The sequence below is a fragment of the Engraulis encrasicolus genome, chromosome 2, assembly GCF_034702125.1.
Source record: "Engraulis encrasicolus isolate BLACKSEA-1 chromosome 2, IST_EnEncr_1.0, whole genome shotgun sequence".
NCBI classification, from domain to species: domain Eukaryota; kingdom Metazoa; phylum Chordata; class Actinopteri; order Clupeiformes; family Engraulidae; genus Engraulis; species Engraulis encrasicolus.
The window spans coordinates 51,825,347-51,848,162 of record NC_085858.1 but is presented as its reverse complement, the minus strand read 5'-3'; the positions used below and the strand labels follow the sequence as shown (position 1 = coordinate 51,848,162).

Sequence of the window (22,816 nt, the reverse complement as noted above, 5' to 3'; positions counted from 1 at the left end):
CTTGACGTGCATGGTTTCCAGGTAAACAAGTCAAACGACTCTTCCCAACTCTGTCACCGCCCACAATACATTTCATGCTGGTGACATGCACTGTTGGTCACTCACTTTCACTACGGAAGTGTAGGCTAACTCTGTTGCCGCTGAAGCTTTTGGAAATGGGCACAGCAGCATCCTGGACGAAACTTCCATTTCCAACATCCACCTGTTGAATGGCTGACTATCTACTCTTCAAATGCTGCTCTTTCCTCGACTAGTTGCAATTACGACATACGAAGCACGACGCTTATGTTGCTGCTCACCTAATGCTTGCCTAGTGCTACGAGGGTACCATCTTCACAAGGTCAAAAGGTATAAAAATGCACTGTTTGTATATTACAAATGTCTCACAGTACCAGTAAGGCGAATAATAAGTCAGGTAGTCTACCTTTCAGTGAATTTCAAGCTATTGAATGAGAACGTTTTTGACGTAACATGAACCATGTTTTAAGGTTCTAGGTGAAAGGATGCCAATCCCAAAACCACTGAGGCTGCTTGCTGCCTGTTTGTTTTTGTGGCTCACAGTGAGGTATCTTCTTAGTGGGGGGTAAGTCACAACTTTTCTCAGCACTGTGAAAGACAATCAAGAGCGTGCTGTTTTGTTTCATTCCCTTTATGAAAAAAGCCAGCTGTTCTTCCTGCAGTATTACTGAGGAATATGGTAGGCTACTACATTGTGGCAGTAAATATTGAAAATTAAATGCTTTGCATGTATTATTGCATCTGATATATTTCTAGTGATGAAGATGAACCAAGACTCTCTCAAAAGTCAGTGGAGATACCTGGGCGATTCTGGCCAAAAGGCAGCTTGGAGGAGAATGTGGTAAAACCAGAAGTTCCACGAGCCAAACAAAAGACAGAGGTAGAAGAGATACCAAAGCCCAAAGAGGAGGAGGTGCACATCGACACTACGAATTTACAGCGCATCGTGCATTTAGATCTGAAAGGCGCTGCACCGAAAGTGAAGTACCTGGAACAGGTAGATGGCTCCAATGGCACGGGCATGCTTTCTCACAGTGGCCTGGTTGCAGTGATGGACAATCTGGATTCATCTGTTACTACAATCCAGTGTCACGTCTCCCAAATAATCTGGTTTTACCTGTCCATTTTAACCAGGTATTTGTCTGGTTGAATGACCATCTGGTTGAATTGGACAGGTCCTTTGGAATATGTGTCACTGGTTTGTAACTAATAAATTCATTTTGCCCATCACTGCAGGACCGTATTAAGCTATTGTGGTGGCCCTGTGCACTATACCTCAGAGGTGCCTCCTTTATGAATAATAATGTTTTTTAAAGTTTGTGCCGTGTGATACCCCTTCTTTGGTCAAAAATGGTTGGCGCCCTGCCCTGGCACATGTGCCACTGTCCCTTATGGAAATTCCTGCCATGCATTACTGCCCTTTTGGATGACAAAATAATGTCACAAAATCAGTCATTATATCCTCACTGTAAATGCTTGTTTTTTTTCTCCCCACACTATGACGCCACACACAGATCTTCCCTATGTTCTTCTCTCTCGGAGCAACAGGAATCCTGGTGGAGTATGAAGATATGTTCCCATATGACGGAGATCTTAGTATTCTCAAATCCAAGTTTGCTTACAGGTCAGAGGCTGCGTAAGCAGATGTTTTCCTCTAAGATCAGTTTTCTAGTTAGTGGCATGAACATGTTTGTATGGTATGAATATGTTTGTATGACCAAGCCATAGCTCTTAAGGCCTCTGGTAAATGTGGGGTACGATTGTGTAGTGTATTAGAGTTTGTGTGGTTTGTTTAAACGTAACCTTTTTTTTTAACAGTGTGGAAGATATTGCCGAAATACATAGACTTGCGAAACTCAGCAACCTTGAGATTATACCACTGGTTCAAACATTTGGACACTTTGAGGTACACAGTTATCTAATTATTATATTATTTAAGGTCTGGCCAAGGCATTTTCCATCTGTATTAAAATCTGCACATTTCAGCTCTCTGCTTCGATATGTAAAAACATAAATAGCGACCCCCCCCCCCCCCCCCTACAAACCCAAACAACAAAACGTGTTAAATCTTCTTGTCTCTCTTTGACAGTTTGTTCTGAAGCATGAGCAGTATGTGAGTCTGAGGGAAGTGGAGGAGTTCCCCAACAGCCTGAACCCCCGCATCCCCCAGTCTCTGGAGCTGGTCAAGCAGATGCTCCATCAGGTGATGAAGCTGCATCCAGACACCAGGCACTTCCACATCGGCAGTGACGAGGTGAGCCAAGAGACTGTAGTATTTACCACGTGTTTCCCACATGCATACTGTAGACTATTGTGTGGCCACTTCCACATCAGCAGTGAGGTGAGCCAAGTGTTTTCCATACATACTGTACTACTGAGTAGACCATTCTGTGGTGCAGCACCACAAAATGAAATCCAAGGTCAACAAATTGAATCGTTTTTTTTTATTGCATTCGTAGAGAGAGAGAGAGAGAGAGAGAGAGAGAGAGAGAGAGAGAGAGAGAGAGAGAGAGAGAGAGAGAGAGAGAGAGAGAGAGAGAGAGAGAGAGAGAGAGAGAGAGAGAGAGAGAGAGAGAGAGAGAGATTGTCAGCTGTGCAACACACACACACACACACACACACACTTGCACCGCGCCAATGTTTCCAGTGAGCGGGGTGTGGGTTGGCTTGGTAACACACAATGCTACTTGATCTGTGAGGGGAAAAAATGACATTTGTACACACTTAAGCGACAGGATGAATCATGATCTTATACTCACAGCCTATCATCACTGCAACAGTATTCCCAATACATTCAATATGGATTAAAAATGCAAAATAATAGTTCATACAGTACCAGTCCAAGCTTCCCCCCCATTGACATGTTTTTCTGCCAATTTATCTTATTCCATTTTAATTTCAGTTTTGGTTTAAAAAATAGTTTGTCATTCTCTGAAATGCAGATTGCAAATAAGCAATTTTATATTGGAAAAAAAGTAACTGGAATGAATCCATAGACAATACAAGAAATTACATTTGGCATTATTCAAAGCTGAAGTCAATAGAAAAATGGATTGAAACAAGTATTCCTATGTAATAAATGTGTGAAGAAGGGTGGTTAGATTTCACTCTATTGTCCAGGGTAACCCATTGCTGATATGGTATTACACTTAGCTGACACTTTTATCAAGTTCAAATTCAAGTGTGCTTTATTGTCAAACATCTATGTAACAAGGTTAGCACAGAAGTTTGAAATTGCATTTGACCAGTCTCCAATGTGCAGTTAAACTAAAATAGATAGGACACACACACACACACACACACACACACACACACACACACACACACACACACACACACACACACACACACACACACACACACACACACACACACACACACACACATTAAATCACAATGGCAATAATCGGTCTTTCTTTTCTCCTTTTTTATTATTAGTAAGTAGTGTACAATACTATCCAGTATTTGTTGTAGACAGTTTCTTGTTTCTTAAAAAGTGCTATTAACACTTAATTGATATTTACTAATACACTAATTGTAAACAACACATTTTTGTATTTTTTTGTCTACTGGACACATGTACAGTATATCCAGTGGTTTTGTTCCTTGGAGGATAAACTTCCAGAACTGTATGTTTGAGTATTTCTTCCAAGAGTGTTTCTAACTCATTTACAAACATTTGTTCATAGTTTGTTATAATTAGTTAATTCACGCAAGCTGTTAATAAAGCTATATAAGGGACTGCTATTCTAAAGTGTTACCGGCCTTTGATATTTAAGGGGTAAGTCTGGTAGCTACCACTTTTACTGTTACCTTTCATGAGTAGTTGTCTGCAATACAATAGAGTGTGGTTCTCCCCAGACGTTTGGATGTTTTTCTCTGTTATTTTGTTAATTTGGATTTTGACTTGGCTTGATTCAGAATGGCTGGTTTTAAAAATCTGCAACTAACCAATGTTGGTTAATGGTGTTCATTGGTGTTCCATAGCAAGTAGTTTCATAGTGAAATATGGCTTGTGTCGATTTATTTTTGGCATTTTGTAAATCAGAGAAATGTATCAAAATGATTTACCTGAAGCAGGCTCAGACACAATCCAAATCCTTTCTTCTTACCCTGCAGGTTTATGGTCTGGGAATGAGCAAAGACACCAAGCGTGTCCCCCACAGCGACAATAAAGACCTTGGGAAACTCTTCCTCAGTCACGTCACTGCCGTTACCAAGTTCATGACCGAAACATGGCCCGGTGTGAAAGTGCTTATGTGGGATGACATGCTGAGGAAGCTCGATTTGAATTTGTTGAAAGGTACAGCCTTCGTCTGATCGGCTCGCTATGTGCTCTGAGCGATGACCTCAAACTGGTTACCATCTTCACAATCCGTTTTTTAATTTTTTTAAATTATTATTCCTCAGAATCAGGTTTGCCGGCACTTGCTGCTCCAGTGGTTTGGAATTATGTGCCAGAGCTGAATACCAATGCGATAGGTATCTCCTTCAATATATTTCTCTAATATATTGCATCTTATTGATTTTGAGGATTGATATTTATAGTCATTCTACTGTAACTACTAATTATAACTAATTAACGGTGTAACCTAGTCAGATTCATCTTTATCCCCAAAGAATGATAATATTTGATGATGACATTGATGATTGTTCTTCTTTATTTAGAGAGCTGGATTTCTAAGTACCAAGCAGCTGGATTCCAAGATGTATGGTTTGCAAGTGCATTTAAAGGAGCAACAGGCATTGACCAAACGTGGACCCAGTTTGGACCTCACCTGCATAACCACTTGTCTTGGTTGAATATTGTGGCGTCCATGCACAAATATCCCCAGATATCTCTAAAAGGCATTATGCTTACTGGCTGGCAAAGGTAACACTCAAAAAAGAGAGAGAAAAAAAATACACGTAAATTGAAGTGCAAAGATATGGAGCCTCTATGCCTAGATGGGCTTAACAGCAGGACCATTCACTAATTTCTGGAATGACTCAACTACATCATAACATTGCTATGACATTTCCGAGAGTTTTAAGTAACAGGTTACGACTTGTCCATTACAATTTTGGTGACAATAAGATTATATAACAAAGACCCTGCACAAAGGTGTTTAGCTAAGCTTTGCAGTTTGACTTCTGAATTTCACATTTCTAGATGAAGGGAAAAATGTATATAGAAGGTAGATATTTCTTTGATGTAACCCTCTACTGATTAGCAATTTCAAAAAGTCTTTTTTTACGTTATTACAAGTCCACCAGTGTAATTCTTCTGTAATGCTGTCTAGTGTATTCTGAGACAGTAATAAGAGTCTTTCCCTGTTTTGCAGGTATGAGCACTTCACTGTGCTGTGTGAGCTGCTCCCAGTTGCCCTTCCTTCCCTAGCGGTATGTCTCCAGACGCTAAAGCATGGTAGGTGTCATGAGGAGAGGGGCCGCTTGGCTAAGAGGAGGGAGAATTACAGCAGCAGGCAAGGAAAGCTGTGAAATTCTGTGTGCAGCATGTTGGTAAAATATGGTGTGTGTCTGTGTGTCTGTGTGTGTGTCTGTGTCTGTGTTCAGGGTCTTTTAATGAGAAAGTCCAGCAAGAGGTTCACAACATCTTGGGCTGTGAAATTAAGATGGAGAAAGAACTTTGGTATGTGTAAAATTAAACATTAATCTATCTGTTGGGGGTTTAAAAATAAATTACCAATTATTATCAATCAATAATCAACCATTATCTTCCAGCTACGGAACCGGTGCCTTTGCTGGGGCGGAAGTTTATCATCTAGTGCACCGGATCCACATCAACTTCAAATCATCCATAGAAGACGTCATGCAGATGTTGTATGTGTTTTTTTCCCGATCTACATTTACATTTGCTCTACACAAAAAAAGAGATGTTTGGTTGACTTATTTACTTCTGCATGTTGCACCACTTTGTTTGTTTGTTTGTTTGTTTAACAAAAGTTAAACCAGTTACTTTCCGATCTGTGATACTCTACAGTCACCTGAAGGGGGCCTTTAGTCGCTACCACAGGAAGTACAACTTTGTCAATCCACGAAATCTAGGATTCTTCCAGAAGAAGCTAACAAGGTTAGTGGAAACTACATGCATGACATTAGACATAATCTTGAATGTTACCAGACGTGCTTTTTTGGTTTCATAGTCAGTCAGATGCACAAAATGTGGATGAAACACACCACACAATTGATTGTAATGTTATTAAGCGTCATGCTTGTTTTGTGAGGTGTTCAACTTTGTTTTGTATCCACAGTACTGTGGCTGAGTGGGACACAACGATAGAGAAACTCCGCTCTGAGATGGAGGCCATCTATTTCCCTGACACGGTGGAGGAGTGGATGGAGGAGAACGTCAACTACGAGATGGAGCAACTGCGGACGATGGTGCAAGACGCCGAGCGCATCGCTAAACGCCAAGGACGAGAAAAATCACTACAAACGTCATGAGCATGATCATCTCATCTCTAGTGGAACATAATCAGGGCTCGAGTTGTTAGTGGTGTGGATTGGCACTGCCCTCACGATCTGATTCAATCACGATTCGGGAGGTAGCGATTCGATTTGATTCAATTTGATGCGATGCGATTCGATCCGATTCATTGCAATGCATTACATTTCTACTGAAAGCAAAGCAAATGTTTCATCAGTCATGATGAGGCAATACAAGTAGTCAGATACTGAGCAACAATTTATTGGCTGTTTTCTGTATCAGTCTGGATCAGTCTGTATCAGTCTTGCAATGCTTTGAAGTACTCTTATTTAATTTAACATTCATTTGCTACCGAAATATCCACGGAAGTAATTGAAACTTAAAAAAATTGCCGCATCGATTCTGGAACTTGCCGCATTGAATTGGATCGCCGAATCGATCATTGTTGACACCACTACGAATTGTAGGGGGGATGGGGGGGGGATGCCATCCCCCCTACAATGAAAATGGTCTTAAGTTATCCCCCACTATGAACATGGTCAAAAATTGGCCCTGTCGTGGCAAACCGGTAGGACACTGGCCTGCCATGCGGCTGACCCGGCTTCGATTCCCGGCCCGGGTCGTTTGCCGACCCCTCCCGTCTCTCTCCCAATTTGCTTTCTGTCCACCTTTCACACTGTCCTATCAAATAGTCTAAAAAGACAAAAAAAAAGAAAATGGTCAAAAATCATCCCCCTCTAAAATGGGCATCCCTTATTCTCATATTGCGTTAAAATTGCACTTTAAACAACTACATTTTCTACATTTTCTCGGGGGAGAAACCTCAGAACTACTCTGAATCCATCTCTGTCCACCCCCCGGTTTGATTTTACAACTCGACCACTGAACATAATGTAATGTATGTTTTTGACAAATGACAAAAGTACAGAATATTATCATATACTTTTGCCTGGAGCAATGGAAGATGATTGGACAGAAGATTGTACAATATGAGACATGAAGGAGACTGTTTTCATTTGTTACCTCCGCCAAGGAGGTTATGTGATCGCCTGGGTGTCTGTGTTTGTTCGTTCGTTCGTGCGCTGCTATTTCACTGATTGCCACAAGGTGCGCACGGTGACCACTGAGCACCTTGCCTGATTATCATAGCGCACGGTGAGCACTGAGCACCTTGGCTGATTATCATAGACTTGCCGCCGAAGGTGTTGCGTCACTAGGAGGGCGCAGCCTGGCTACTGAGCACCGGCGTGCCTGCGCCTTTCTGAGCAACAATAAGGAACAGGGAAAGAGTCTCCTTTGCCGCGCCAGCTCCAACACAAAGTGCATTTGATATCACCTAAAAAGTTGTTCATCCGCATGCAGGAAACAATCCTGTCAAATGAATTACCACCGCTGCCAAAATATGGAATTTGTAATTGTGTTGGCCCATATGTTATCATTGCTGTTGCGAGATGGACAGTGACCACCCCCGCAGATCGATTAGGTTCACAATGCTGTCGAATTAAATACGTTGTCAAAAATATGGAATGTGATTGTGTACGTTCACAATGCTGTTGTGGACTGTGACTGAGGTTCGCAATGCTCGAATTAATTAGGCTACCGTTGCCAAAATAATTTATGACTGTACGTTCACAATGCTGGTAAAATTCATTACATCCCCTTCGCTACATTTAAAGTTAACCCCAAGTTGTTTGCGTGATGGACCAGGATCAGAAAGCCCGACAGTCTGCATAATGGCCGAGCACCGGCGAATATTCCAATCGGGTGTGCCGCCAAAGCAATAAGGAAAAGGACTGTGTCCTTTGACGCCAGCTCCAATACTATCAACCTAAAAATGTGCTCATCAGCAGGCACCCTTTTGGCTACACCCTCGTTGAAGTTAACAAACAGTCCTGTGAAATGAATCACCGCTACCTGCCTAAAATATGTGTGAAGTGGAAGTGCACTGCTGTGAGATGGACAGTGACCACCGCAGATCATTTCGGTTGACAATAATGTCGAATTAATTAGGTAGGCTACCATCTCCAAAACAATATGGAATTTGTGGCTGTGCAAGTTCACAATGCTGGTCAAATGCATTACACTTCACTCAATTTAACCCCAGTTGCGAGATGGACCACAAAGCCCGACAGCAATGCCTAGACTGATTAACAACGATGATAGTGATTTTCCTAGAAGGAAATGCCGCTTCACGCTTCAGCCGACAGCGCTAAGGCCAACCAGTGGCCCATGAGAATAATGCATACTATCGTGGGCAAAAAACAGGCCTAACCATACGGTTGTCTGTGGTTGTTTCAGTTTTGTTGGTCAAAATCATTACATTCCCTTCACTAATCATAGGCCTACAGTTCTACTAGCGTGTGATCACAAGTTTTCAAAGCAGGTTGAATTTTTATCTTGTAGTAACAAGGCTGGATTAGGCTGATACAATTGGTATAATTCCACTTAGTCTTTAAAGTGTGATATGAAATAGCTGTGAAATTTTAGATGGTAATAAGGGCATGCTGCCAATCATCAAAACTGTTTATAACAATGTGACCAGCAACTTCTGACCTTCAATACGTGCATTTATAGGACAGTGCATAGTGAGTTCACAATATAGCATGTAGCACTTTGCCAATACCACAATCACACAGGTGAACAAAACAGACCACAGTTAATCAAGGACATGGTAATTATAAAAAAATACAGATATAATCTAGTTACAACTTGACAGTTTAATTCTCTGAACACACTAATGGTGTGTATAAACCTGCATAAATGACACAAATATCCCACTGTATGTGTCTTAAAACAAACTTAACTTTGGCGGAGGTCTGCACACTCTGGGTACATTTGTTTAAATATGCCTTCTTAAAAAGAAACCCAGAGACAGTTTCATTGAGAGCAAAACAACTTTGAAGTAACCAATGTGTTGCTGTCTCAGGAAAATACTGTTAATGAATTGTGCTGCTGGATTTCTGAAATCACATAGGCCTTAAAACCACAACTGGGAAAGGCAGGAGGGCCAGTAAAGGATTGTAAGGTAGTTTCTGTAGATGACTATTGAGCTTCCTGAAGACACCAAAGCCAGCATCATGGACTTGACTGATGCGCAGGGATTTTTATTTTATTTTATTTTTTACAAATGTGTAAATAGAAAATAATGTTCTCATAATATTATATACAAATCCATGTGTATATACAATACTATTTGTACGATTAGATGATACGATATCTGGCAAATATTTGATCTGATGTTTATCTGAGAAGCACCATGCTGTGGTTATGTGTTATGTTGCCCTAAGATGCCTTGTGTTTTTTTGTTTACATTGTGTGGTGAGACAATTAATACCTGGTCATGAAATGGCACAGATAATGTTATCAAGAGATGCACATTCAGTGAATATTTTCTGTCAGTTCCACAGGGTACGCTGTTAATATGGTGCTTTATAGAGCAATACTGGAGAACCAGATTTTTTTTATTTGTTTGGAAGTTGGTTAATTGATTTAGATTGTCTATTTTTTGTTTTTGTTTTTACTCTAGAATCAGTTAATGCTGGTTCTCTGTAAATTGCTACAAGTAGTGAAAACACAACCTGTTGTTGCAGACAAAATGTAACATATTAATAAAGTGGCTAAACATTCAATAAAAGTTAGAAATTAGTTTATGGTGTTCTTTTCACCAACACAGGCTTCTCATTTCAAATTCTGGTTGAGTGGTTAGGTTAAAAATAAATGCACTATGTTTACTACCAACGTTTTGATGTGATGAGTGTGATTGGGGTTAATAAATGAAAATAGGGCCCAAAATGTTGTGTGTGGCTGTTTTTTTTTTTTTTTTTAAACCAGTTTCATTCTTTCATTCTTATTAGCATGTGAATCCAGGACTTCATACTTAGGCCTACAGTAGCCTAACAAACAAAGTGATAAATGTTCGACTATCCCTGTGACATAGGCCTTTTGGACACAATGATAGAGGGAAAAAAGCTGTCACCGGCCTGACTGTAGACCTATTATCATAATTTATGATAATTTATGAAATGACATAGGCCCTATCTTCTGAAACCATTTACTATTATTAGGCTATTTATTATTATTGTTGTTGTTGTTGTTGTTGTTTTTGTTAACAACATAATACTAATCATAAAAAATGCTATAGGCCTACTTTTGCAAATTCATTTTTCTTTTGTAAAATGTTTCACCTTTTCATGGAGTTGGCTGGCCATCTACTGGTTGGTCTCTGCTGGGACTTGCTTTTTTAGTTGTTATGACTACGAGGTCGTAAATCCGCCATGTTTTCACTGCTCTAGCGTTGCGACAGAGACGGAGAACTCGAACGACATGAAACTCGAAAATAATAATACGGCAGAAACAGCAAACGGTCAAACGGATCACGGCAACATCATCACGATTGAAACGACGCTAGGAGATGAGGGTATGTGTAGCCCTTATTGTTGTTCCTTGGCATTAAACCGACCTCAACACTTCGTTTACATCATGGGCCTTGATTCTGAAACCTGCGACAAGCTAAAAATGATGCTAGCTTGCTAACCGTGCTCACAACATTGTGTGCGGGTTGGGCTAGCAGAGTGCTAGTATTAGTGCTTGTGTGCAAAACATTGCATTCACGTCGACTGTCGTAATGATTTCTGCTTGTGTCCCAAATCGTTACCTCGGTGTACTGTGGGTCTACACATTTGGTTAATTGTTAACCAGAGCCATCTAATAACAGAGTTGCGCAAACCGGGGACCAGGAAGTCGGTTGGTGATGTGATTCGTGTAGATTAAAATGTTTCTTAACAGTAAACTTCTGTTCGTTGGAAACTAACACAGAACCATCACATACCAAACAAAGATTAAGTACAAACAAATGACATTACCTTTACCACATTTTCTGTGTTCTACGGCCACCTCCTGGAACTAAGTAACTTCTAATAGAACTAAAGTCAATGGGGATTTCCATGTTAACGCTCTGTGAGGCTCCATGAGAGCCGCCATTGCTGTGGAAAGATTGGTCCATAGAGGTCTATGGGAGTGGCGTAACTCTGATATTAGATGGCTCTGTTGTTAACAATTACGGTCTGCAATTACACCCGCACATTCAAAGACCTCTGAAGGCATAACATAACGTTGGATCTTCCCAAGAAATGATAATTAGCTGTAGTTGCTAAGTCAGCTAGAACTAGGGCAGTTGCCTAACGATTCACTGCTGGCAGATAGGGAAGAACTTTTTTTAACATGTCTGTAATATCATATGCCACTAGCATATGTATTGGCTGAATTTATCCTTAACGCAATGCCAGACATTGACTGGATGTATTGCGCAACGGAAATTCATACATATATATATATATTTTTCTGACTGAGCAGCTAATGCTTACTTGTCCTATATTATACCTAGTCGATAAAAAACCTGACACTTGAAACACAAAGATATATAGAACCAACCACAAACATTGATGCTGCTGTAATGACATGCTGCAAAATATTTCTGTATTAAACATTTTGGAGAATTGAAACTATAAATGTTATAGTTATGTGAAGCTTTTCCATCTAAAGTACAATTTCTCAATTGCAGATGAAGATGTACACAAGTGTGGGCGCTGTCAGGAGGAGTTCTCACAGCTGGATGCCTTCATACAGCACAAGCTGCGCCGAGAATGCCAGCGCTCCCAAGAACCCAATAAAAATGAAACTCAGGTAATGGTGCAGAAAGAGGAGACTGCCTGCCGCTGAAGTTGGCTTTTATGTCTGGTGACATTATTGCGTAGACTTCAAAGTTTGAATATCCTTAAAGCAACGCTGGTATTTTGCCATTGCAGAGTACGACCAGTGATGATGGAGTTGAACATCCTTCTACCTCCTTAAAAGGAGTGGAAAACAGTGACTTGTCATCCCTGAAACCAGACAGACCTGAAGATCCTGGTATGTTATGAAGAGAGGTGTCTTTTCTTTTAATCCAAACTGATTGTTATCCTAGCAATATTGCATCTTCTCCCTTTTGTAAAGTGTAAATGTTGAAGTGTCCTGAAGAAGCACTTCATCACTGGAGCTGATGAAATATGCTTAAAAATGTCTCATGTATTCAGATGAAGCCATTGCTGTGGCCTCCCAGCAAGCGGCAAGACCAGACGAGGAGTCCGGCAAGCAGGAGGCCCAGACCTCTGAAGTTGCGGAGAACTCCAAGCTCGTGCTGACGGTCAATGAGGAGGGCCGTTACATCTGTCAGCTCTGTGACAAAACCTTCAAGACAGTGAGTCACCGTTCTGTCATCAATGTGACGAGCTACTCACTCAGATCTCCCAAAATGTCTTAAGATATTCCATGAAGAAGAAAAAACTGTAAATGATGAAAGCAAATTTGATCAGAGTCCGCTAAACATTGCAGGTACTTTTTCCTTTTTTTGCAGCCCAACATCCTGCGTACGCATATGTCGACCCACAGCGAGAAAAAAGACTTCCGCTGTGAGCTGTGTGACACTGCCTTCAGAACCAAGGGATCTCTCATTCGCCACAACCGTCGCCATACAGGTGAGGTAGCCTCTTCCGTGCCCGTGGCCCTGTCAGCCTTTGCCAAAGGCCTGCATAAGCTGTTGATTTTATTAAGGTTCATGTAAGAGAAATTATAGTTTACTATTTTCCTCATCTACAAATGAGGAAAACTGAACAATGAAACTGACATCCTTGGTACAGGCTGAACAAAATATTATGCTTGAAAGAAAATGCCATTGGCAATGTACCACAACACGATCATGCTTGATTTGTGCTTGCATGTGTACATCTCAAAATATTCATCGTAACATTGCATGGAAATATTCCAATGTCAGTATGCTTAAGGGCAGAATATCAGCCCGATATGCAGTATCAGCCTAGACACTGCAATTTGATCTTCTGTCTCAGTATCTCTTTTATCAAAGTCTCTTCTCTCAATGTCTTCTGTTTTTCATTCAGATGAGCGGCCCTACCGCTGCAACCTGTGTGGTCTCTCCTTCAGAGAGTCTGGGGCTCTGACGCGACACCTGAAGTCCATCACTCCATGCACAGAGAAGATTCGCTTCAGCCAGTGCAAGGAGATACTTGTCGGGAAAGATGGTGTACGGAAAGGTGCAGGAAAGCCACATCACATTTACTGATTACATGGATTGCTTTTAAAAAATATCTCTCAGATTGACTTAGAGTTGGAGGTGATGCCATTCACGGTTATGTCTGTGCTATCATTTAGGCCTATCTGTTCACTCAAAATGAACATATCATTTTGACACTGCATATTCTCCCAGCTTCAAAGTTTTTCCTTTGTTGAAAATTGGAAAAGCATTGGTTACTTCTAAACAATTAATATGAAGTCCCACGATAAAATCAGAGGAAAATAAGAAATTGTTTTTTTTCTAGTTTGTGACGTCATGTGTCTGCATCTCTATATTTGTAGAGTCTGTGCCAGAGCAGTCTACTGCAGTCCCTCCGCAGCAGCAGCAAGAGCAGCAGCAGCAGCTGGTGCCAGCAGTCAGCATGGTGGAGGAGACCCCGGGCCTCATCCACATCCAGATGGTACAAGAGCCAGAGCACACGCAGCAGGTACACAAATGGTGCACACACACACGCACATCCCTCTGAGTGCAGTAGCACAGAAACGGTGGGTGCAAGTCAGACCGCTCCCTCCCATCCTTTCCTGTGGCTCCTGGCCTTTTGTGTCGGTGTCTCCTCACCTCCGCAGAGAAAACAATAAGGTTTCTGCACTGTCACAACCAACGCAGAGCAACTTTTGGGGGGCTTTTCCGATTCAACATCCTGATTGCAAATGAGGAAAATTACCTTTTGAATTGTGTTTTTATTATATTGAATACAAACCTTCAACATGAATGATGTCGCGTGTCACGATGTCTGATGCCATAGAAAAGGATGGTAGAAAATAGTTTGACTTTCCGCCAGCGTGAACAGTGAACAGAAAGAAACATTAGTAATCCCGCAGTGTTCCTAGCTCAGGGACCTCTCAGGGAGTCTGAGCTATGAAACAAGGGCGAGGTGTTTTATTATGCTTGCAGATTTTGGAAACGTGCAGCACCAATAATCATCCAGAACTCAATACTAACTCAATGCTAAATTTAAATGCAATATAAATATGACCGAAATGAACAAAAAACCCTTCTTCGACTATTAATGGTTCTGATTCCTTGACAGGACGTTGAGCAGCCCAAGCCTGTGATCATTGAAGAGAGCAGCAATTTGATATGCCAGGCGATCGTCAACTCTGGCATTGCCCTTGTGGCAGAAACGGAGGGAGATGGAGACGGAGACGGAGACGGAGACGATGATGGAGGTGCAGACGATGATGGAGGTCCAGATTCAGATGGAGATGCAGACGTAAACGGAGATGGAGATGCAGACGTAGACACAGGTCCCGAGATGGCGGTGAAATCGGGGCCGGAGCCCGGAGTCACCATCCTGACCCTGCAGAGCCCTGAGGCAGAGGGCCACCACGTCAACGACATCCAGCTCTCAGAGGAGTGTGTGAAGATGGAGGAAGATTGTGTGCTGAGTTCAGGGGTAAGAGAAATTAAATCAACCGCCTGTTTCCAGCATTCAGCATTTATTTCATTGGGTTTAAGGAGTAGGCTCGTGCAGAAGTATATGCTGGAGTACTTCTCTTTGTACTTTTGTATGTGTTAAGTATGTTGAATATTTGATGAATATTTTACCAGATTTAATATACTAAATATTTTAACAGAAAAATTTATGAGGTTGAAGTTGACAGGAAACCGTATTGAAAAGATTTTGGCAGTGAAAATGGGATATTTGGAATAAAATACTCATTCCTTTCTGGGAAAAGAAACTTTACCTTGATGGAGTTTTCTCAATAATGAAGATGCCAGTGTGCAGTTGTTAGAATGCACAATACTTTCAAAGTATTCGCACGGTGCATGCTTTCTTGGTAGATCATCATATTACACAGATGTATTGTTTTTTTCCAAGTATTTTCATTTGTATTCACAGGATGACTCTCCAAAGTCTGGAAAGGGCCACAAATGTCCGCACTGCAGTCGATCCTTCAAAGCCCTGAATTACCTCCGCTTTCATATCAAAGGACATCTGGGTGATTATTTACATCATCGATTTAACCATCTATAAAATTACTTTTTCGAAGGTGTTAGATAATCTTAAGTTACAGTTTTTCTCGATTGTTTACACACAATTTTTCATGTCTGGAATTCTCAAAACTCTTCACACAAATCTAAAAACTCAACACACAACGGGCAAAATCAAAATGAACGCCTTGTCTCAAAACAATGTACTCTCTTCTAAAAAGGCAATTTTGTTTTCAAGTGACAAACACAAGCCATCATTTTAATTCACACTCGTATGAACCATTTGAACACAATGTGCATAATGGGGAAAAATGCTATACTCAACATGATGTACAGTAGACCTTATTTTGTTCAGTGTTCCACTTACTACAGAGTTAGTGGTAAATCTTCCAATAGAAGAGATTGGAGTCATAATTTTCACAACTAAATGACCCCTTTGGGCCATCTGGTTAACCACTTCCTGTAGGTTAACTTGGCCAGGTTTATGACTTAACCATGTTCTTGGAATACCCTCCAGTCTTGAATCTCGAAAGAAAGGTGTTACAAGTAAACAAGCCTTTTAGATAATCCCACCTCTGCCAAAGATTGTCCTAGTTAATCACCATAGACGGTCTCTGCCTCCGCTCTCCCTGCTGCAGGCTACAAGCCGTTCAAGTGCATGGTGTGCCAGAAGGAGGTCCTGACGGGCTACCTGCTGAAGAAGCACATGGAGGTGCACCTGAGCGAGCGCCGCTACAAGTGCGGCGAGTGCGGCAAGCTCTACAAGACCATCGGCCACGTGCGCGAGCACATGCGCGCACACTCCGACGCGCGGCCCTACCACTGTGCTTACTGCGTCAAGGCCTACAAGACCAAGGTGAGCGGAACGTTGAACATTTGGAGATGCATGCAGATGCACGCAGCACATATACACATCTCTCACACAAATGAACAGTTGATGCACATAAATGTACACATAAATGTGCGCGCATACTAGGGCTGCTCGATATTGGAAAAAATCAATATCACGATATTTTCTGCAAATATTGATATCACGATATTTTAAGCGATATACGAAATTCCCAACCCCCGCCACTTTTATCGTAGTGGAGTAGCACGTATAATGGCTTTCTAGTTTCTAGTGCTTTCTAGTAGAATAATGTCTAGTAAGTCTGGGTGAATGTAGACTTGACGAGAGCGCGAGACTCAAGAGGCGTCTATTTTTCTCGACATAGAGCTAGTTCTGATGTACCACCCCTGCGTTTTGCTTAATCCCTTGGCTGCCATACTGCACCGTAGCGTTACAAATGACAAAATATCACGATATATGAATTTTGATATTGATATCACAATATATGATGAATATTGATATCGCAATACAAGTACGATATATTGCACAGCCCTAGCGCATACACACTATAAAGTTGGTAATGATCTTGTGTGTGAATCATGCTGTGATGAACCATCTGGTTCATTCGTCATGTTATCAAATGTCTCTACTTTTTTAAGTGGTTGTATTTATTGCTTTAGAATCCATACGAATGTTGTAAAAGTCACTTAACAACTTAACTACCATAGTACTACACCACTATGACCTATAGTAAAGTATAATGACTTTGTCATTGCCATTCTGATAACCACCACTTTTATAGAATGCATTTTGTGTTGATGTTTTTGCGTTCTCTTTTCCCCACCACTATCCCAGAATGCCTTGCAAGTGCACCAGAGGACCCATGGGCAGGAGAAGCCGTACGTGTGTCCACACTGCTCGCGGGGCTTCCGGGAAAAGGGCTCCCTGGTGCGCCATATCCGCCACCACACGGGAGAGAAGCCCTTCAAGTGCCCCAAGTGCAACCGCGGCTTCGCTGAACACGGCACGCTCAACCGACACCTGCGCTCCAAAGGTGAGCGAGGGATCCTGAGCTCAGGGTGGGATGAAAGGATTGATGGATGCGCGGATGAAGGGATGGATGGATGGATAAATAAATGGATAGATGGATGGATAAGTGGATAGTTAGATGATGGATAAATGGGTAGATAGATGGAAGCTAAGTGGAGTTACGCAAAGTGTTGTAAGTAAATGTTTTGGACCAGTGCAGAAAACTGAAAACTGAAAATTTTCTGAATCGAACTGAGTTAGTCATTTCCAGGAGATTGCTGCTTCTAAGACATACTATTCTTGTTATCAGTCCAGAAAATGCACTGCACAAATGCAAATCAGGTCATCCAAAGGCAACACAATTTTAAATTACTTGTATCACTATACCAAACATGATACTAACTTTGGTGTGTGTGCGTGCCTGTGTGCGTGCGTGTGTTTTTTGTGCGCTTTGTGCCTGACATGTCAGGTGGCTGTCATCAGAGGGAGCAGTTTGGTACAGTGCCGTTGAAGGAGCAGGAGGGGGCAGCAGAGAGTGTGGCAGCGATCATCACTGAGGACCCCCATGCTGTGCTGGTGGAGTTCTCCTCTGTGGTGGCCGACACTCAGGAGTACATTATCGGGGTGAGGACCAATCAGGATTTCACACTTTGTCAGACCAAGGCTGTGCATTATCGCCACATGATTTGTGGAACACCCCCCCACCTCCTGCTCATATTTTAGAGCATATTTATTTTTGTTTTATTGTTGTATGCATGTAAAATAATGTTTGACTCTTCCCACACCTCCCCTGTTCATCTTTTATTAGAATATTTGTCCGTTGTCATTTATCTTAGCGGTAAAGCCCCATTGAGATGCATTATTTCTTCTTGTGGAGTGCTGTGTTTCAGCTGAGTGCTGTTTGTCCGTCCCTACTCTATGTGCAGGCGTCATCAGAGGAGACGGTGCAGACAGAGGAGGTGGCCCTGCTGCAGGACAGCCAGGCCAGTCAGGTCAGTCTCTACACGCTCACTTCTACAACACAACAATGCTCACAGGACAGCCAGGCCAGTCAGGTCAGTCTCTACACCAGGGGTCAGGAACCTTTTTGGTGGAGAGAGCCATAAACGCAACATTTTTAAAAATAAATTTTCACGAGAGCCATATCATTTTAAAAACACTGAATACAATCAAAAGCATGTACTGTATTTCAATTAAGCCCAACAATTTTAGAGTGTACTGTCAAGTTATTGCTTTTATTGATAACAGGTAGGCTATAAGTATAGGGTTGCCAACTGTCAACTTCCTTATCGCGAGGGTTTGGGAGAATATTGTTTTTCTTAGATGTAATTTCCTGCATTTTAACACTTTAACATCCCTTGTCCCGTTTCAACTCAATATGGAACCCGTACTTTTATTTAGAAATACAGGACGATTCCATATTTCTAGGGATGTTTGGCAACCCTAGGTGAGTAAGAGCCATATACAGTTCCCAAAAGAGCCACATGTGGCTCTAGAGCCATAGGTTCCTGACCCCTGCTCTACACGCTCACTTTCACAACACAACAATGCTCACTTGGGAGGCCACGCGCAATGCATTTCAAATGGTGGGGTTGTCCCGGGATCTAGAACTCTGAAGAACACCTCTTTTCTGCAGGTTCTGGTTCACTATTTACACTTGCACACTATCTAAGACTGGATATGATTGTACAAAAGTATAAGACCTAATGAAATGCATGCACTGAATTTCGAAGAAACATCATGCTTTTTTAAATCTTACTATGGTCTTTTTATCCTTCGAAAGAGGTGATAAAAAATGAAATCATATATTCTTTTTTTACTTCAGCAGACTTCTATTACTGTACATTTACAAATGATCTTAAATTATATTAAAACATTTACTGATTGGTGGCATAGTAACTCCTGTCCTTCTTGCTCCAGATCATGAAAGTGGTGGCTAATTACCTTTTAAAGATTTTTTTAAATGTTTGTTGCTCATTCGCAATTCAATCTTTTCAGTCGCTAACTCATAAACTAAGACGTCCAACCAAATGTTCAGACTCAGGACAGGAAGCGAATGGGGGGAGAGACGGGGAGGGGTCGACAAAGGACCCGGGTCGAGAATCGAACCTGGGTCAGCCGTATGGTGGACGAGTGCCTTACCGATTGGCCATGGCAGGGCCAGACTCTTGTGTTGTTAATACTTAATATGAATGATCTGCCTCCTGTGTTTGCATGTCCAGATGGGCACCCAGATCATGAAGGTGGTGCAGCAGATCGTGTCGCAGTCGCAGCAGCAGGGCGGCGGGGGGCGCCACATCATCGTGCGCAACGTGGCGGCCAGCGAGGACTCGGCGGGCACGGCCACGGCCACCATCTCCGACACGGGCGACACCATCACCATCGCCACGCCCGAGAGCCTGACAGAGCAGGTGGCCCTCACGCTGGCCTCCGCCATCGGGGACGGCACCATCCTGACTGAGGCCGCACCCGGCTCAGGCAATGCCGCCCCCACCACCCTCACCATGCTCACGGGAACTGCTGCGTCTGCGGAGGAGGAGGCCCAGGAGGTGGAGGTCATGGAGCAGGAGCAGCAGTACGTCATCGCCACCATCCCCGATGAGATGGAGGTCCAGACTGTGGTGGTCTGAGACGAGTTGGGGGACACACCATTGTCATTGGCACCATCCCTGCGATGAGACAGAGGCACAGACCGTTGGTGGTCTGACACAGGACGGACTCTCAACATCAGATGTTTCATCAACGTTTACAAGGTGGTTCACAGAGACATTTTAGACGTTTAGTTATGACTTGGTGGTTAGAGACACGACTGTCATTGCCATCATCCCCGATGACATGCAGGTTCAGATCGTGATGGTCTGAGAGAGGCTGGAGTCACTGGACACAAACGCAACTTATTTCAAGACATTTTATACAAATGTTTACCAGATTTTTGGTTCATGGACGTTTATGAGACGTTAACTCATGACTCGAGGTCCTCTATGATCCCGTATCTGACCGTGGAGCCAGATACAGGGTGTGTATTTATAGAGATGGTCAATGCTGCAGGAGATAAGGACAAAAAGCGATGCTACGCACAAACAAGAGACTAAGAAAATGGCTCAAAATAAGAACCAGTCAGTGAGGAGTTCACTATTATTATTATTTTTGCCTTGTGCTGCCTGAAGAACAGTTAGTTTCATAAGAAGCTTTTTACAGTTTACTTTGTATCCTAATAGTTTATGATTAAAACACGGGAGTAATAGAAGCAGCTTCTTCATATTTAGCCATTTTGGTCATGAATTCACAGCACTCTCTTGTGTTCCAATGGTTTACGGTAACTGCCTATCCAGCTCGTCCTACCTTTGCATTTGGTGGCCTGCACCATACTGATGGAGAATCCGCAATGAAGACCCAACCACCTGACGGAACAGTGTTGACTCCATTCTTTGTAATAGCTAGGTCAGCTGTGCATTGTGTGATTGTGTGCCTGTGCATCTGTTTACTTCCTATGAAACTGGGCCATTGCAACTGTTACAGCGCATGAATGCCTCTTGTCCACTGCCGGTTTCCTGGTAGGCCTACAGCACGACTCGGCCGCCACTTTTTGCTTTATGATTGAGCTGTCTCGTGCCTATTCGAAAAGCAAAAAGTGGCGGCCGAGTCACGCTTTGTCGAGCTGTAGGCCTACCTGAAAACCGTCAGTGGAAAAGAGATTTGTTCAAGAGGACAATGGCCGGCATCGATAGCTACATGTTAGATTTTATCAAACAGTCCTAGAGAGACATGTTGGGGGGTACATGCATTTTATCGAACAGGTCAGCTTTGTAAATCTTTAAAACGAAGGGCTTTCTATGAATTGTTGGTGATGGTACGGCATATTGTCAGTACCAGTTACGCTTGCTGATTCATTACACACAGTAGTGCCCCATATAAGGAATGAGTGAAGACTTGAGATTTGCCCAAAAAGACGACAAAACTAGCTGCTTAATTATTGGCTTCAGTTTGTGTCCAGGATGCTAAGAAATGAATGTGAACGAATGGTGATTTCCTGGTGTGTAGCTGAGCAGAGCAGAGCTCACAGTGATAGTTTCTGTACAGTCTGAATTGCTGCAGTTATATTGTTACACACACACACACACACACACACACACACACACACACGTCAGCAGGCATGGACGACGATAATATTAGTAATATTTACTTGAAGTGGTCCACGCTGCATTTCTGTTCGCTTTACAACTGTTTGAGTTGCAGAGTTAGGTGTGTTACTGGAAATTGACAAGCTGATTCACATCGGTGCATGTTTGGGATATTTCGTTAAAGCATTGTGAGTGGCTGGATTAATGAACAGGAACATGTAATGGTTTTGCGTCATGTTTTCTATGAGTGGACTTCCACTTCTTTCAAAGGTCTTAACTTTTTTTTTTTTCCTTCGTATGCCATTGCAGTTACAGGGTGGATTCCAATATGCCGACTTCCGTCATCCTTTGCTCACTTGCCTGCTTGTGACCTCATGATGATGTCACTGACAACAGAAAATTATTAGACATCTTGCAAAGGCACAATTTTAATGTCATTTTCTCATTTGCAATTGGGATGGTGAATGAAAAACAGTCCCCCAAAAGTTGTTGTGGCTTGGCTGACAGCTGGGAAACTATTGTTTTCTCCACGGAGGTGGGGCCAGGAGGCGTAGCGAGTCCACAAGCACAAGTGGAGGACGGGAGTGTGCATAATATTGGAATGTACTCCCAATGTGCAGCTAAGTCTCTGTTAGAGGCACCATGCCAAAGCACTCCCATGGCTTATACCTTCAACTTGTTCTGTTGACTTTGCATTGCATCAGTACCAAATATGCCCCCATCTTCCATTACAGTTCTTCTGTCATGTTATTGCTGGACGCCATTCGCATCATGCTGCTTTCAGCACCTACCAATACCTTTAATGAGGATCTCAATAAAGTCTCTTTTTTGCTTCCCAAAGTGAAATGAGTTGTCCTGGTGTCATTAATTAGCCTGGTCTTACCATACCCTAGCTCAGGGGTGTCAAACTCAAGTTGACTGAGGGCCAAAATCTAAATCTGTAACGAAGTCGCGGGCCGAACTCAATAATTACTTTAAAAAATAGACCTTGCATATGTACATGCATGCACTTCATTCTTCTACACTCTTTCCCATCATATTTGTTCAAATGTGTGTGCACATCCTGTGATACAGCAAATTTCATGTTCAAGTTGTGTTACGCCGAATAAAATGGCTCTGCGGGCCAAATTTGGCCCCCGGGCCTAAGTTTGACATCCCTGCCGTAGTTTGTACTAATTTCATTCGTACAGAGGATCTGGAACGGCTTAATTGAAACTCTTCAAGTGGAAGGAGGGGTGAACACTGTTGAAATTTGAAAGCTTGGTCATGGTATTCGAATTCGATAACTGGTGGGAGAAGTGAATTTCATTGAAGTTTAAAATGTCAGT

At 42.3% G+C, this 22,816-nt stretch overlaps 2 protein-coding genes across 3 annotated transcripts; both read left to right on the top strand.

Moving 5' to 3' along the window:
• The first annotated feature begins 86 nt into the window (after positions 1-86).
• zgc:113333 (beta-N-acetylhexosaminidase) lies at positions 87-7,463 on the top strand. 2 transcript variants are annotated; one of them, XM_063190678.1, is made up of 14 exons: positions 87-348; positions 496-583; positions 775-1,015; positions 1,533-1,642; positions 1,837-1,924; positions 2,108-2,272; positions 4,138-4,321; positions 4,429-4,500; positions 4,687-4,891; positions 5,343-5,425; positions 5,575-5,650; positions 5,743-5,841; positions 6,002-6,091; positions 6,273-7,463. In XM_063190678.1, the coding sequence occupies exons 2-14, from the start codon at positions 504-506 to the stop codon at positions 6,463-6,465; spliced, it is 1,686 nt and encodes a 561-aa protein (XP_063046748.1). In that variant the 5' UTR covers positions 87-348; positions 496-503; the 3' UTR covers positions 6,466-7,463. The 2 variants fall into 2 exon arrangements, with proteins under 2 accessions (XP_063046748.1, XP_063046741.1); XM_063190671.1 differs by having other exon boundaries at positions 489-583.
• Positions 7,464-10,737: 3,274 nt separating this feature from the next.
• e4f1 (E4F transcription factor 1) lies at positions 10,738-22,602 on the top strand. The gene is made up of 14 exons (XM_063190629.1): positions 10,738-10,865; positions 12,009-12,130; positions 12,253-12,355; positions 12,520-12,683; positions 12,840-12,960; positions 13,381-13,533; positions 13,856-14,001; positions 14,605-14,970; positions 15,418-15,517; positions 16,148-16,365; positions 17,194-17,392; positions 17,837-17,991; positions 18,294-18,359; positions 19,590-22,602. The coding sequence occupies exons 1-14, from the start codon at positions 10,772-10,774 to the stop codon at positions 19,995-19,997; spliced, it is 2,415 nt and encodes an 804-aa protein (XP_063046699.1). The 5' UTR covers positions 10,738-10,771; the 3' UTR covers positions 19,998-22,602.
• Positions 22,603-22,816: the final 214 nt, after the last annotated feature.

Coding starts and splice junctions, on each gene's coding strand:
- zgc:113333 (XM_063190678.1), top strand. CDS start 504: ATGCCAATCCCAAAACCACTGAGGCTGCTTGCTGCCTGTTTGTTTTTG. Junction 1,643..1,836: donor AAATCCAAGTTTGCTTACAG/GTCAGAGGCTGC, acceptor TTTTTTTAACAG/TGTGGAAGATATTGCCGAAA. Junction 5,651..5,742: donor AAGATGGAGAAAGAACTTTG/GTATGTGTAAAA, acceptor ATTATCTTCCAG/CTACGGAACCGGTGCCTTTG.
- e4f1 (XM_063190629.1), top strand. CDS start 10,772: ATGAAACTCGAAAATAATAATACGGCAGAAACAGCAAACGGTCAAACG. Junction 16,366..17,193: donor TCAAGGCCTACAAGACCAAG/GTGAGCGGAACG, acceptor CCACTATCCCAG/AATGCCTTGCAAGTGCACCA. Junction 17,992..18,293: donor CTCAGGAGTACATTATCGGG/GTGAGGACCAAT, acceptor CTCTATGTGCAG/GCGTCATCAGAGGAGACGGT.